This window comes from Protobothrops mucrosquamatus, unplaced genomic scaffold (assembly GCF_001527695.2).
Source record: "Protobothrops mucrosquamatus isolate PMUCROS unplaced genomic scaffold, P.Mucros_1.0 scaffold_281, whole genome shotgun sequence".
Classification (NCBI taxonomy): domain Eukaryota; kingdom Metazoa; phylum Chordata; class Lepidosauria; order Squamata; family Viperidae; genus Protobothrops; species Protobothrops mucrosquamatus.
In genome coordinates, this window is record NW_015386357.1 from 698,531 (window position 1) to 715,894 (window position 17,364).

The 17,364-nt window shown below is 36.1% G+C and overlaps 1 protein-coding gene across 1 annotated transcript in view; it reads left to right on the forward strand.

Moving 5' to 3' along the window:
* The first annotated feature begins 3,349 nt into the window (after window positions 1-3,349).
* LOC107302693 (schwannomin-interacting protein 1) overlaps window positions 3,350-17,364 on the forward strand; it is a 313,366-nt gene continuing 299,351 nt past the window's right edge. Inside the window, exons 1-2 of the mRNA XM_029287271.1 lie at window positions 3,350-3,436; window positions 7,765-7,915. Coding sequence (XP_029143104.1) covers window positions 3,363-3,436; window positions 7,765-7,915 — 225 coding nt within the window. The 5' untranslated portion in view covers window positions 3,350-3,362. The remainder of the gene's footprint in view (window positions 3,437-7,764; window positions 7,916-17,364) is intronic.

A 17,364-nucleotide genomic window follows, 5' to 3' on the forward strand; every position in this document is an offset into this window, starting at 1 on the left:
AGTCTCATGATGTATGTACTTCTAACCCTCTTCTTAACTTCAATCTGCTTCATGTGGTCATTCTGAGGGATACCCGGGTATTTGTAATGATCTTAATCGAGACTCTTAATGTTATTTCCATAGGTCATTTTGATTCCTTCAATTTTCACAATTTTTCCCCTGTTGATGGTGAGGATGGCACATTTGTCCAGTCCAAAATCCATCACAACATCTTGGCTGAAGTTATCTTGGCTCAATTCTGAAGATATATGGAAAAACACAATCTTTATCATTGTTATCATTTTAACTTGTATGCCACCCAACTTTCAACAATTAAAGAAATTACAATGAAATTAATAAATTATAAAAGTCAAAAATAAAAATGGGCAAGAGCGATGGAATATCAGCATGAGTATAAAGTCAGGAATGTAACTCTAATGGTATTCAAACTATGTATAGATGGGCTGAATTGTATAAAAGAAACGTGGTTCAAACCTATCATGTTAAAACTATGTCTAAGTAGCTTTGATAAAATGTTAATAACCTTTTAAACCATTCAAGTACCACATCCTAATATTACTCCTTATCTGAATGCTGTAGATTTACCAATATTTCCATCAATATTGTATACACATCCACAAGAGAGAGTAAAATTCTTGCACTCCAAAAAGCAAACTTGCATTTTCAAACTTCAATTTCTTCCAACTATTAATATCCATTCACAACAGTCAGGATGGAAATAAAAAGCACTTCATTATAACATTGTAACACATTTATGTAGGTGTCATAATCCATGAATTTAAACAGAAGTTTGGATCACTTCCAGTTTAATGTTCTGAAGTTAAAGTTTGCAGCTGGTAACTTCCAGCATAATGTGTTAGATGCATCTCCTAAAGCTGTGATGCTTTCATCAGAAAGCATCATTTAAGCGGTTTAAGGTCTGAGGGCAAAACATCAGAATCACTTTATGTGGACACAGCAACATAGCTAGCTTCATAAATTTTGTTGCAGAGAGCAATAATCAATACTTCATGTTTAATGATGCAAAACTGAAATTAGTATAGATTTTATGCCTTCTGCTCTTCCAAATTATACAAACTTTAGTAGCACTTTCTGTAGTTGCTCTATTACCATTTTCCATAAATAACAGGCCAATAATATTTAAATGAATGATTGAATGGCACCTAAAACGTTACAGACTACTTTTTAAAAAAGAAAAAAAAACTTTTTGTTAAGTATTTAGCCTTAGGTTTATATAAAATAATGTCAAACACATAAACAAAATGATTTATGGGAGTCTTGCAAGTTTTGTTACCCTTAGCCATATAAAAAGGCAATTGTAAATTGTTTCCACATTCTAAATTACCTTATGTTGCTTTGGGATATACTGAAAACAAAATTGACCCCTAGAGTGCTTTGGAAAATAGAAAGCATTACTTTTAGATTCAAGCATCCTATTGGAAGAATTTTTTCAGGAAAATGTGGGGAGTTATCTCAGTTTACACATGCAAGAAAAAAAGGAGGAATAGATTTTTGAAGAAGGTTGGAATGAAAGATGAATGCGATGACAGGATTTTTTCCCCAAGTTGCTGTTAAATGGGTTGAGAATGCTATGTGTTTAAAATATAACATTTCAACTGTTTTACTGCAAAATGAGTAAAATGGGCATGAGTTCAGAAAATAAGAAATAGTTGGAAAAAATTCTACACATTCTGACTGACCTACACAAAAGTTATTGTTATAATACTGATCAGCTCTCTGGAGCAATTGTAGAACAAAAATGGCATTATTAATACATCTGTAATGGACTGCAATGTTATTGCCATTTTTTAAAATATTGAGTAAGAACTAAAATATATTAAAATACTGAGGACTTATTTTCATAATTACTTTTGGGAAGAAAGTTTCAAAGTTTAATAAAATGTTTGAAGGAATACTGTTCTTCAACCCTCTCTATTAGTTTTGTATTCAAATATTATACAAAATACCAACCCAGATGGTTAGAGTCTTCCATCTATCTGAAAATAATGATTATGAGTTCAAGCTAATGTAGTCAATTGGAGAGTAATATTTACTAAATTAAGCTAATATTTTAATATCTGCTGTTTGTTTCTCTGCAGGAAGAACTCAAAAGACTACAGCATACCTTGGAGCAAGTTAGTGATGGAAAATATTTACTTGAAAAGTAAGTACATTTTTAGATTTCCGTATTAAAGTCCTGCACAAGTTTTAATTAACCTTTGCTTAGATTAAGGAAGAATTTAATCAACTACAGTCTGAATAAGTGTCAACATCTAATTTGTAGAATAAGATAGAATTTAATTTAGTTTCATGTAAGTTTAATTTTTAGTCCAACCCCCTTGAGCAGAAGAAGACCTCCAAGGTCGCTTTCAGCTCTATTCAGATTCTGATATAAACTTACTTCCTTGATGTCACATATTTACTTACATGCAAAACAAGAACTGTAAATCCCTCCGTCAATGAATCAATCAATCAATCATCAATCAATCAATCAATCAATCAATCAATCAATCTACTTGTCTATGACAGAAGTGTATACTGTAGATAGATTCCTGTCCCAATGCAATCTAAAAATTAAGAAAATGAGAACTTGGGGAAAAGAGGAGAAGCATTTGTGGCTATTTCAATAATACCAATAAGGAACAAAAAAGGTGATTGTGCCAGTGGCTTCAGGGGAAAAGAGGTTTTAGGGAAGGATTTGTTGAATTTTAAGGAGAAAGGTATCCTGCATCCGCTGTGGATGGCATAAGGGAAAATAAAAATGAAAAGTTTTTTATTTATTTTTTTGAAGGAATTGGAGATCTTTAGATGATGGTAAATCATAAAACGAACATCGGTAATAGATGAACAGGCGAATATAAAAAGCCTAAAAATTGTGAGAAGGTGCAAAGCTTTCGTGATAGAGACAACTCGATTAGGGAACAGGGAGTCAAAGTAAGGATTTAGGAACATCACCAGTTTGGAAGTGATTCACAAATTGAATTAAGGGTGCCCTATTGCTAGAGGCCTTTATATAGTTCCCAGAATCCCTAGAGCACTGTTTGCTAAGAATGTCATTTTAATGGCAGTGCTGGAGGCACTTCATATACAGATATCATCAGTTTAGCAATCATATGTTATACATAGTCCAAACCATCCTCATTAAAGCAGTAGTGTTAAATAAGTTAAAACAAAAGGTCCATGTCATTGGAAGACTGGCAAATTAGTTTGCTCTTATTTGTGATTTTTGGGGGGGAGACTAATATTTTGTGCTGAGGAAAGCTATTTTAAAGTAAGCAGGTTCAACATGTTTTGTTTCAAAGTGGATAAGAATGAATAGATTATACTGAAGAACTTCTTTTCTTAACAGCCATCAGCTTGCTATGGACATGGACATGGAGAATAATATTGAGAAATATCATATCAATTTACAGCCCTTGGAATCAAAAGTGAAAGTGTAAGTGACCTAAAATAATTTGACAATTACAATATTACTTCACCTCAGGGGATCTTGTTGGCCTGGCCGATTGACTTCAGTGTATCAGTGCCTTCGTTGTTATTTAAATATAAGGTAAACAAAAAAATGACAAGGAGAGCAGATCAGGGCCCATTCAGATTCCATAAACTAACAGTTCTGCATGATAATGCAATGTGCAATTTAGGAAGAGATTTTAGTGTGGCTCATTGATTTTGGAACAAAGAAAAAACACTGAAAGAGTCAGGATGGGCCTGTCTAAGACGTGGCAATATGACATAGCCATTGTCTTGCATTTTAATCACAGGGATACTGATCATATAATATCAAAATATTTTTGTGATGTAGCTGTCGCACAAAAGATAAACTGTGAAGGAAAGAGAATCGTTTCATTTTTTTGACATTGTGGAGTTAGTTCACAATGTCCAAGGAGCAGAATACAGGATTTCCCTCTCTTCGATTCAATCCCCCCAGGTATTTTCTGAGGCATGTCTCAATACTTTTCAGCTGAGTTGGAGAGGGGCCAAAGGATAATCACATCAGTCTGTTGCAGAAAAACAACAACGTATCATTGGTGCAGTTTTCAGAGAGTTAGGAGCAGCTGTGGCTTCTTTGAAAATGTTCTCTCAATTGCAACAAGTATGTTATCATACAGAACAGTAGTATGTACCTGACCATTTCTACCTTCCTCTTGTTTTGATTTCATTTGGTCTTGCTTTAGGGCAATAGGTAAAGCCAGAAATAAATAAATCCTTTGACAACTTCACAACCAAATATAGGTGTCATATGCTTCCACCACTTCCTTGGAATTTATTTGCTTGTTTGGATATATTTTAGTCTTTATAATACTTTTGGTTATGGGTTTTTTTTGTGTGTCGGAAAGTCACTGTTATGTCACTGAAAATAAGAACTTCTGTAAGTCCTGGGATTTTTGTGCTGGGAAAGTAAGTTATTAACTTTTAAAAATTATGATCATCAGCAATTCAAACACTGTTCCAGAGATATATGGAGCAAACAACAACAACAACAACAACAACAACAACAACAATAATAATAATAATAATAATAATAATAATAGAATTGGAAGGGATCTTGGAGATCTTCTAGTCCAACCCTCTGCTCAGGCAGGAAACCCTATACCATATCAAACAAATGGCTGTCCAGTCTCTTCTTAAAAACTTCCAGTGTTGGAGCATTCACAGCTTCTGGGGGCAGGTTGTTCCACTGATTAATTGTTCTAACTGTCAGGAAGTTTCTCCTTAGTTCTAGGTTGCTTCTCTCTTTGATTAGTTTCCATTCATTGCTTCTTGTCCTGCCCTCAGGTGCTCTGGAGAATAGTTTGACTCCCTCTTCTTTGTGGCAACCCCTTAGACCCTGCAGGCTGGATGCTTCATGCCGAAACCATGCCCACCCCATTGTCGGCAATGGAAAAAAGCTTGTGATACATCGTGACACGTCACATGACATTGCGAGTTTGACACCCCTGCCTTAGATATTGGAGCACTGCTATCATGTCACTCCTAGTCCTTCTCTTCATTAAACTAGATATACCCAATTCCAGCAACCGTTCTTTATATGTTTTAGCCTCCAGTCCCCTGATCATCTATGTTGCTCTTCTCTGTATTCTTTTTAGAGCACGGGTGTCAAATTCGTTGCGACATATCGTGACTTTTTTTGCATTGCTGGCACTGGGGTGGGCGCGGCCTCCGTATGATGCAACCTGCCTGTGAGCCGGCAGTTTGACACTCCTTTTCTAGAGTCTAGACATCTTTTTTACATCATGGCGATTCCTTTTCTTTTTTTCGTGACTGAAAAGAGATATTGGTTCTGGAAATCACAGACTGTCTACTAAAAGAATCTTTTTACAATTCTTTTAGGATTAATTGCTCTGTCCATTTTTTTACCCTTTATTTGCAATGAAGAAGAAGCAGAGAAACGGCATAAGAATTTAAAGAACTACATTAGAATATCATACAGCTATTTTCTGGAAGTTCTCTTTAGACAAGTATTCAGTTGTAATGTAAAGAGCAATGTTTTGAATTAACTACTATACTTCTCACAAAGCTATTCAAAATCCAAAGCTTCTTTGATATTACACTGCCATCTGGTGTTTGTAGATATCCCACTCAGCATCTTAACAGTTCAGAATATAATACTTTTTTTAAAAAAAAAATGGAAGCTTCTTTCACAGAACAGCAAAAAGGGTAACAAGAATACTAGAAAAAATAGAAAACAAATATATTTTTATTTCTATTTTATATAACTGTATATGAAGAAATTCTGTCTAAAATCAAAACAGTTTGTTCTGCAGTGTTTGGAAAAAAAGCAAATTTTTGTCTGGCCAAGGCTGTAGAAAGGTATCGGAAGCAACAGTTGTGGTGCACCAATTGAAACATCATACAGATGTTTCTTGTTGAAAAGTTTATGAATCCACATTATTTTGTGCAAGATAAAAGTATCAATAGCTCCTAGTTGTGATGCATTCACGAAGGCTGAATGAAAAGTAATGCCCTCAGGATTATAGGTTGCAAAGATATAGCACTATGGACAAACTAAAAATGTTGACATCTTTAGCATTTGTTCTTTCACCTCAGTTGATGGGAAGTTGTAGTGATAAAAGATTCTGTTGCTATTTGTGAAATGAAACCCTCAAGTAAGTACACTTCAAGCAGTCTGTTGTGATTGAACTTTTGTCTGCCAAAGTAAAGAAATTGACCACCAAATATAGATTGTTTGTGGTGATGACTCTGATGATATGAGTTCTGAGAGCTAGGCCACAAACAGGGCCAAAAATGGTGAACTACAAAGGAATATGACAACAACCAATAAGTTTCATACGAGAAAGCTTGATGAACTGACAATCTACAATTTACTCAAAATGCATTTGAAACGGACACTGGGTCACATTATTTATATTGTTCAATACTGGTTGATTATGCAGGTTGGATGCCTTTTACTGTGATGATAGATAAAACTTTCAAGAATTGAAATTTGCCAATAATTTTTGTCATGCCAAAACAATGAAGGTGAGAAATTTCTTCACAGAATTGTGATAACCAATAAAATATTGGTTCATCTTTACGACCCAGAAATAAAGCCTCACACCATGGAATATTACCACAGTCCCTTGCAATCATCATTGTCATCATTATCATCATCATCATCATCAGGCTTCAGCATGAAAACTCATGGTTAGTTTTTGGGAATGCAGATGGTGTTATTCACATGGATTTCTTTGAATATGCCATCAGTATGAACTCAGTGCTACAAAACTTTGATTCAGAAGCACAAGAAGGACATTCCCCCCCCCCCCAAAGGACCATGTTAGACAGAAGGAAAAAGTGAACTTCAATCTCACCATCTTACCCATCCATTTGAAGAGGTGGTAAGGGCTGTCAAGACCTGATTAGTGACATAAAGTGTAGAGTTTTTTCACAACAACTTTAAGAAGCTTGTCCACTTGGACAGAAGTGTGTAGCAAACAGTAATGCTTATGTGGAGAGGTAAATACAGGTAACCAAAGAGCTAATTTCAAGGATTATTTTCTGGTTTCTTTTAATAAAAAATCTCTATAAAGTAAAGTTATAGAAATGGAAGCATTACTTTTCATTCAAACCACACATCTTTCTTGTTCTACCAATGGAATATGCCTCTGAATACCAGCTGTTGTTAGGGGAAAATGCTACACTCACATTTTGTTTTTCACAAGCATCTGCTGAAGTAGGTCGGCTTTTACTTTAATCCAGCGCATCAGTTTTTTCTATCTGTTCAGGTTAAGATTTTTTCTTTAATGCTTTATCAAAAAAGTGAATGGAAATGTTCATTAAATATCTTATCTGAAGTTAGCGGTAAGTGAATTTAGTAAGACTTTTGGGACTTTCTATGTAAGACTGCATATTTAATTTATATGATTAATTTTCCCACTGTGATATACTCTAAGAATATAATTTTAAACCCTGGACTTTGATTTTAAAATATATTCATTTATTTAAAATTGTGGAGAGAATACTTTGCTCCCTTGGCAGGTTCTCCTGATCATTTTACAAGCTAGGCTCATGAACTTTTGCCCCAGAGACTTGTTCTGATAAATTCCTCCTTCACTGGGGGAAACACCACCTAGGAATCATTATTGGATGAAGCTTTTTAGGGAAAAATATGTCTTTAATACAGCATTCAAAAGAGAAATTTTTAAGAAATGTATTTCCCATAGTGTGCAAAAAACTTGTTTCGGTTTTACAAGGGTTGCCTTTCAGAAATGCAGGAATATAAAATATATGCTCGTATTCATCCATCTTTCAAATTTCATATAGCATTCAAAGAGCATGGCGTGAATATCTCCAACGTCAAGATACACAGAGTCAGAACCATTTAGAAAAGCGCAGTCCTTCACCACCTTCCTTGTCATCTGGCAAAATGAGCAGCTCTATCAGTATGAACATCTTTTCGGATGACAGTACACCTGTGAGTACATTTATCCCTCCCAGTTTTAAACTTTTTTAAATGTCCAGTTCGGGCTCACCTCTCACAGTAGCTTTTATATTATGCTTCGGTTATTTGCTATATCTGCAGATTTTGCACACTTGACTTTTATATTCACACTTTACATTAGTGACCGCGGTCATGCAAAAGCAGAAATCCTGAAATATCAATGCAATATTTCTGCTGGGGGGGGGGTGAGGGGTAATAGCCCTATTTGTATTGTGACTATCAACATTTTTACAAACTAGGTCAAATGTTTAAGAAAGTCAATTCACAGAACATGCAATTTGTTTTCTTCAGTGATCAACTGCTCTGTCCATATTTTACTTTCACCATATATCAAAAAAGTAAAACATCTGTTATGGAAATTAAAAAACAAATATGAATGAAACCTTAAGTAGAAATTGGAACAGAACAGTATGACATGTCCCTTACTATGCTTTTCATGTTTAAAACTGTCTGCCCAGATTACAAGATGGCAATCAGCCTGACATAACTATTGTTTTCTTAAAATAGATTGCATTTTTTTCCACAAATGCATTTACAGTATCCCTAAGAAACTGCAATGTCAAATAATGGCTTGCATGGATAGAACAGAAATCAACTAGACCGATTGGGCCTTGTGAATAGAAGTAGCATTTCACTGATGCTGTTGGATCAACCTATCGAAATGAAGCCTACAATGCATGCATACTGTAGGTTACAAACATACATAATGGAGAAAACTGCTTTCTTTACATTCATGGCCAGATCTGATCCTGAATTTATACTCCAAACTGTCCTAATGATTTTATGCTTGACAAACTTGCTGATGTTTCACTTTTCAGTGAAATAGAGATATTTCAGAAGCAAATCACACTACATTAAAAACTACATAAAATTCATGCATAAATTAGTATTAATAGCATATCAATTAAAACTATTGTTTTAAAGCAGGGGGGTCAAATTCGCAATGTCACGTGACGTGTTGCGACGTATCGTGACTTTTCCCCATTGCCGGCAATGAGGTGGGCGTGGTTTTGCCATGATGCAAAACCACACCATGGGCCTGCAGTTTGACACCCCTGTTTTAAAGGATCCTTATATCTATATGTTTTCCAAAAATGAATTTAATTGCTATGTAATATTGTAAGATACAAATGTAAACATTAAGCTGATGGGATAATTACTGTAAGTCAATGACTGGATCCTGTTAAGAAACAGAAAGTAAGGGAAAGCACTGAATTTTCAAGCAAATCCTATATGTGAGATTTATTTCTGAAAAATATCCAGTGATATACATTTCATAGGGGATACGGTATCTACTTTTAGTGTGGTCTAGCATTTATTAAAGTATAAAAACATTTTGTGAATGGATTTAGCTGCAGTTGAAACTAGCTGAGTTATCTCATATCTTTTTAGGATCTGCTACTTATGAATGCTAACAGTAATTTGAACCTCTCTCCAAAGCATGCTCCTCTTTTAGGGATTATTCAGGGTGTTTAAAAAAAAGAGCAAAACGTTTAACCAGTTCAGAAAGAGGAAAGGAAACAATACTTTTGACTTGATTTGGCTTTGTGACTTTATTGCATTTATAGATTGCATGTCCCATAGATGGTTTTTTCAAGAGGCAACTGGACTTTCTTGTTTTTATTTGAAGATGATTCACTTCTCATCCAAGAAACTTCTTCAGCTTTGTCTAAATGGTGGGGAATGGAAGGATTTATATTCCTTGCAGACAGATGGTCATTTGATTCTTTTAGAGAGTTTTTGCCGCCATTTGGAGGTTTATCTGTGCCCTCAGGGTCACCTGAGTAGTGCAAATGGGTGTGGAGCCTTCTTGGAACTGCTGAAAAGACTGTGTTGTAGACTGGAGATACATAATGTTGTATCCCTCCCCCTCTGTTGAGAGAGAGAGCTGTTCAATTTTGACATAGATAGCCTCTTTGACCCTTCTTTCAAACCAGCAGTGACCTGGATGACTGAGAATCTCCATAGATATTTAGCTATGATACGTTGCATTGATTTTTAGCCAATATCTAAAAAAAAATGAGAGTGAAGGCAATATTTCCTGGTCATTATTTGGCATAATGATGTTATGTAGTCACATCTGATGACACTGCACAGTAAACATTCTCTCTCTCTCTCTCTCTCTCTCTCTCTCTCTCTCTCTCTCTCTCTCTCTCTCTCTCTCTCTCTCTCTCTCTCTCTCTCTCTCTCTCTCTCTCTCTCTCTCTCTCACATACACACACAAATACACACACAAAACACTCACTCACTCACTCACTGGTCCTGGTTATGTTAATGGAGATATCTCATTTCTTCCTCTGCTACAAGTAAATTACTATCTGGTATTCATCCAGTTTCAGATCAAAGAATTTGGAATTTACTGGATTGTAGAATTTGGCAAGTGTATTCTGCTATTTCTGGAATTTTTTTCTGGAAGTACACCGTGCCTCTTCTCCTGAGTTTCTTATATTCAGAGCTCTAAATCCATCTTAACTTCACATGTGCCAAAATTGGGAAAGAGAATGCAATTTTGTTACACAAAAGCTCTAAGACATATTTGACAAATATCTGGGAACTCCATCTAAGCTGAAATGGGAATGGTAATATATTCACAAAACTGGATGAAATGTAAGCAGGACACTTGTATATGAAATAGTGAGTATGTAATATATTTAATAAGCATCTCATATTTACCTTCCCACAGGAGAGAATATGTTAGCATTGGCCCTACTGCTATGAAGAATAATCTTAACCGTTTATCCATGCTAGTCTCCCTAGACGTGTTAGTTGCATGTGTTGATTCCATCTATAGTTCTTAAACAGTCTGCTTTGCTTTACTCTTGTTTAATCTTTTAATAGAATTATGTCTTGTTACTCTCAGTTACTGCCTTTCTCTCATTATTTCTTTAGGTTCAGTATATTACAAAAAGATTAACATTTTTTAAAAAATGAAATCACTGTTGCTTTTAAAAATGGAATTAATTGGAATGGTATGTGTCCGTGTATGCATGTATGTATACACACACACGTGTGTGTGTGTGTGTGTGTGTGTGTGTGTGTGTGTGTGTGTGTGTATATATATATATATATATATATATATATATATATATATATATATATATATATATATATATATATATATATATATATATGTAGGTCTTTGGATATTCGGGATATCCTTAATATCATTAAATATAAATATTTATAAATATATAAAATTCCACAAGAGGTCTCTCTTTTTCCACCATAGAAACAGACAGACTATAAAATAAAATAATAAGTTTCCATTTGGTAAAGGCCTGGCAAATTGTGTATAGGTTGGAAGTAAAGCATGGTTAGACCTGGGAGCCCAGGAATCCCAGGGCAATACGCTATCCTGGAGTCCAAAAAATATTTTCCAAAGTTCACTTCTACATTTGTTTCCAAGAAAAGAGACCTGCTGGAGTTAAGGAAAACTTTTCAGTTTGCGGTACTGATGATGAAGAAAGTTTCATCTCAGAGCTGTATCAACTAGAGTATTACCAGTGACTTTAGTAATATAAAGTATAGTTTTGCACATCATTAGCTTACATTTTGCAGTGGATTCCTGCATATTATTTTTATGAAGAAAAAGTATCTGATACTAATGAGCTAGAGATCAATGGCCATACAAGTCATTATTAAGACTTCCAAGTTTTCTTCTTGTTCATCCCATACTTTCATACAATCCATACCTATGTCAGACATTAATACAGAACTGGAAACATACAGTATCTGAATGCCCTGGTTGATAAATGTATTGTGTGATGTTGATTGCTTGGTGATTCAAGTTTCTTCTAAATAGGGTTGGAGTGTCTGTTTGCAGTTTTAGAAATACATTTGGAAAATTTAAATTATTTATGACTAATCCTTTTCTAGACCAGCATTTTTCAAAAAAAACAATGCAAATACTTGGAAATTTTCATTATATCAAAGAATATTCTGCACATTTTCCCCTTCTCGAATGTGGAGAATTTGGAGGTACTTGCAGTTCCAGATTTCATACTGTCGAACAATTTTATTGAAGGAAAGCTAGAGTTTTGCTAAATGTCTTTCCAACTTTTCCCTGTTTGTGTAGTGTTGCCTTCCCCTTTGTCATTTTAAGTCTCTATTTCTTCTGGTTGAACGTAATGGAGCAAAACACAAGCAGCAGATTTGCACTAATAAAAACTACTGTTATACTGGCCACTCTAGAGCAAAATTTCAAGTATGATCATGCTGCTCTTCGGCATCTTTATAATGTGCCATATTACAATCTGCATCTCAAAAACAGCTTTTTGGACCGCATGGAATCCAATTCAAAATCCTGCCTACTCTGTGCAATTGCTTCCATATTTGTTTGCATCCTGACCATAGTGGAGTGGTTTGAATTCACCAAAAAAGAAGAGCTCTGAAATATCTAATTGTGATGGACTATAGTGAAACTATAGTTACCCAGGGCAGAAAAGCACATTCCAGTAAAGAGCTTGAGACAAAAGGCAGCCCAGTCCAGAGCCGGATAGGAAACAGAAGAAGGAAGTTAGGATAGGGACTCCCTAGAATTTCCCAGGATATATCTGTTAGGCTGAGAAGATGTGGCAAGATTCTGTCTATTAGATGTAAGCATAGTAGTAACTGTGAGAGGGACCTCGGAGTCCTAGTGGACAATCACTTAAATATGAGCCAGCAGTGTGCTCAGCGGCCAAAAAAGCCAACACAGTGCTGGGCTGCATTAACAGAGGGATAGAATCAAGATCATGTGAAGTATTAATACCACTTTACAATGCCTTAGTAAGGCCACACTTGGAATACTGCATCCAGTTTTGGTCACCACGATGTAAAAAAAAAATGCTGAGACTTTAGAAAGAGTACAGAGAAGAACAACAAAGATGATTAGGGGACTGGAGGCTAAAACATATAAGGAACGGCTGCTGGAATTGGGTATGTCTAGTTTAACGAAGAGAAGGACGAGGGGGGACATGATAGCAGTGTTCCAATATCTCAGGGGCTGCCCCAAAGAAGAGGGAGTCAAGCTATTTTCCAAAGCGCCTGAAGGCAGGACAAGGAGCAACGGGTGGAAGCTAACCAAAGAGAGAAGCAACCTAGAACTAAGAAGAAACTTCCTGACAGTTAGAAAAATTAATCAATGGAATAACCTGCCTCCAGAAGCGGTGAATGCTCCAACACTGGAAGTTTTTAAGAAGAGACTGGACAGCCATTTGTCTGAAATGGTGTAGGGTTTCCTGCATGAGCAGGGGGTTGGACTCCATGACCTCCAAGGTCCCTTCCAACTTTATTATTATTATTATTATTATTATTATTATTATTATTATTATTATTATTATTATTATTATTATTATTATTATTATTATTATAGGAAAAGAACTTTGGCTGGAATATTTTATGTCATTATTGGACTTGTCCTGACAGTAATACTGTATAAGCAAATACATCTCTCCACCTATTTGTGTATTAGTGCATTAGGAAAGCTTTCTGTGTTTGTTATCATTATTAATTTTTTAAAGATGGATTTTATGATTAGTATAAACCCATACAGCTCGGTGAGATTTGATCCTAGCTTTCTGTGATCTGCTTCTTAACACTCTGTTGTAATGCACTGCTTCTGTCTCTGTGCTTTATAATTAATGTAAGTATGCATATTTACAGTTGAGTACCACTGTGGCAAACATCAGCAAAAAGAATGCTTAGTGGTTTCTTTAAAACCATCAAGCTCACCAGATAGCTTGTTTCCAATCTGGCCCTGGTCACATAATGCCAAATTAAAAAAAGAAATCACATCTCCAAAATAGTCAGGGAACATGTGGATCACCTCTTTCCTTTTACTCCCTTGAAACTGGTGATTTGATCTATTATTCAGAGTGTTGACTTTTGTGTTAGTCAGCCATATCACCGTTTTCATTTGGGTGATTTTATACCGGATTTTTAAAGGCTATTAGGAATTCATGAGCTGGGGAGAGCTACTAAAATTGAATTTCCCCCTAGCCAAAATGATGGGCCGACATGTAATCATTCATTTGCTCACTGATGCATTATCTAGAGTGATAGGGATGTTCCTTTTGGTGTGCTCTTTGCACAAAAAGAAAAAAAAGCAAGCAAGCAAGCAAGAGGTGATTTACTGTCTGTTTGAAGGTAAGCAGCTTTATAGAGAAAAGTTGATCTAACCCTATTCCTGTTGAGAGACTACAAAAAATACTGCGCTGCTGCTGCTGTTGTTTTTCTCCCACAAACCTCTCCTGCCTGATAAATCATTGATACAGTGACACAGTAGGGAGTTAAAACATGCTTTGGAGCCTCTACCTACATTCAGAGAAAATTAACATCATCTTTGCTGTATAAAGTAACAACGAGTAGCTTTAAACCTGGGGATTCATGTCATTGTTGAGAAACTCGGAAAATTCCCCTCATTTTAAATTTTTCTTCTCACCAAGCTCTGTTAAGGCAAAATGAAAAGACAAAAAGTTTCACTTGTTAACCAGGATCACAAATCCTGTGGTAAGTGGGAGTTCTTGTCAACATTTTATTATATATTGATAGGTTTATTCCATAAGTTCCCCCAAGTCCTGCTGTGCTGCCTCTTTGTGGTGGGGGTATGTTCCTAGGAGGGGTGAATGAAGAAGGTCAGGCATTGTATACCAAGAGTATATATTCCCAGCAGGGATACCCATGCATGAAGGTCATTCCAGCTGACCAGCTAAAGTAAGCAGAAACCTATCTTGGGCAGTAGCGATATAGGAAGATATCAGAGGCAGATGATCACTTTACTGACAATAACAAAGGCACAGACTCAAACTGTGCAGCAGAAGGCAATGGTAAACCACTCCTGTATTTTACTGAGAAAACCATATGGATAGAAACTATAAAATGATTGACATATAGTGCCAGATGATGGACCCTTCAGGTCAGTTGGCACTCAACAAGCCAGTGAGGGAGAGCTGAGGATTGTTCGTTGTTTATGACATGGCTACATTAAAATCTTTGGGATGTATAGTTGCTGGAAAAGAAAATCCAAAGCTGCAAAGATAGAATTATAGTAGATACATGGAATGTAAGAAGCATGAACAGAGGAAAGCTCAATACATAAAATTGAAATGAAACAATTACAAATTGATATCAAGTCAACATCATTGACTTGAGAACTGAACATTTTCAATCAGATGATCAAACAGTTTATCACTCAGGATAGGGGAAAAAAAGAGCCATGATGGTTTTATAGTTAGGAAAATATAGCAAGAAAAGTATTTGGCTACAATGCAATCTATGACCAAATAATATCATAATGCAGAATAGAATACAGAATAACAGAGTTGGGAAGGACCTTGGAGGTCTTCTAGTCCAATTCCCAGCTTAAGGAAGAGACTATATCAGGGGTAGGCAACCTTGTCTCTTTTATGACTCATGGACTTCAACTCCCAGAATTCCTGAGCCAGCGTTGCTGGCTCAGAAATTCTGGGAGTTGAAGTCCACGAATCGTAAAAGAGCCAAGGTTGCCTACCCCCGCTCTATACCATTCTGGCAAATAGCTGTCCAATCCCAGTAATGGAACACCCACAACTTTTGTAGGAAAGCCATTCCACTGGTTAATTGTCTCTAGTTGTCAGGAAATTTCTCCATAGCTCTAGGTTGGATATCTCCTTAATAGGTTTTCATCTGTCACTTCTTGTCTTGCCCGCAGGTGCTTTGGAGAATAGGTTGGCCCCATCTTCTCTGTAACAGCCTCTCAAATATCGGAAGACTTAGTCCTTCTCTTCATTAGACACATACTCTGTTCCTGCAGCCATTCATCATATGTTTTAGCAATTAGACTTCTTGGACATCTCATTAATATGACAATCATTCACGTTTATACTCCAACCACTGATGCAATAGAAGAGGAGGTTTTTAAAATCAAGTTCAATTTGAAATAAAGTGAACTTGCAAACAAGATGTGCTGCTTGTGTTTGGACATTGGATTCTCAATGTGGGAGTGATGAAAGAGAAAATATAGGCTTAGGAAACCATAATGAAACTGCAAAACTGTACTATAGAAATATTAAGATCCAAAATACCTGAAGAGATTTTCCTACTTACTAGAACCTCTGGTACTAAAAGATTAAATTAGATCAGCACTCTGGTAATTACCTAGTTGGGAGGCTACAGGATCTGTTGGATTATCAACACATATTGTATATGGCATGCAAAAGAAGGAGAAACAATAAAGATTCTAACTTTATTCGGAGCATTCGGAGGCTCCAGTTAGTCCAGAATGCAGCCGCGNTGTTGCGCGAGCTGCACTGGCTGCCGGTGGCTTTCCGGGTGCGCTTCAAGGTGTTGATTATCATCTTCAAAGCGCTCCATGGCATCGGACCTGGTTATCTCCGAGACCGCCTTCTGCCTCAGATTACCTCTCATCGGCCGATACGCTCCCACAGAGAGGGTCTCCTCAGGGTGCCGTCAGCCAGACAGTGCCGGCTGGCAACCCCCAGGGGGAGGGCCTTCTCGGTTGGAGCCCCCACCCTATGAAACGAACTACCCCCAGAGATCCGGGTGATTCCGGATCTCCCCTCCTTCCGCCGCGCCCTCAAGACATGGCTATTTAAGCTAGCAGGACTGGCCTAAGGGTTATCTTAATTTGGTTTTAAAATAATTTAAAAAAAAAAGAAAAGGCCAATAATTTAATATTCTATTTTAATTACATTTTAAAATTAGTATTTTTGTATTATGTACCTGTTTTAGATGGCTGTAAGCCGCCCTGAGTCCGCTGGGAGAAGGGCGGGGTAGAAATTTAATAAATAAATAAATAAATAAATAAATAACTAAGCTATGCCAACAAAACTGCAGGATGACATAGTGACCAACAGATTGGAAGAGGTTATCTACATTTCAATACCAAAAAAGGAGACTTAATAGAGTGTGCACACTATGTACAGTATCTTTAGTTTCAGAGCTAGCAAAAATGCATACAATCATTCAATGCAATTAGAACTTTAGATGGCTCCACTTTATTTTTTGTAATATAACCACCCTTGATATTCTATTTAAAAACCAAATATAACCCTTGGGCCAACAATGATGCACATCTGAATATGGAGATAATTCCTGTTTGCTTTATAAGCTCTATTCGGGTATTGAAAAAAATTATGAGTATTCCTGTCAAAAATTAGGACAAATCATGTCAGCATTTGCAAAATAATATGAAAAAAGAGGAATATTCCCTTTATGTATCTTGATTACTGCATGCTATAGAAAATATTTTGGGTTAAGAATTTGTAAAATTAAGGATAATTGTTTTTGTAAGGATAATCAGAAAGTAGCCAGATTTCATTTAAATTTCATGATGTTGAATAAGCATGCCTGCTCATATGGAATAATCATTCTTTGTGTTTGCCATGGCTTCAGATGACACACACTTATATGTCATGCTATGGAAAAGCAACAAAGCATAGCTT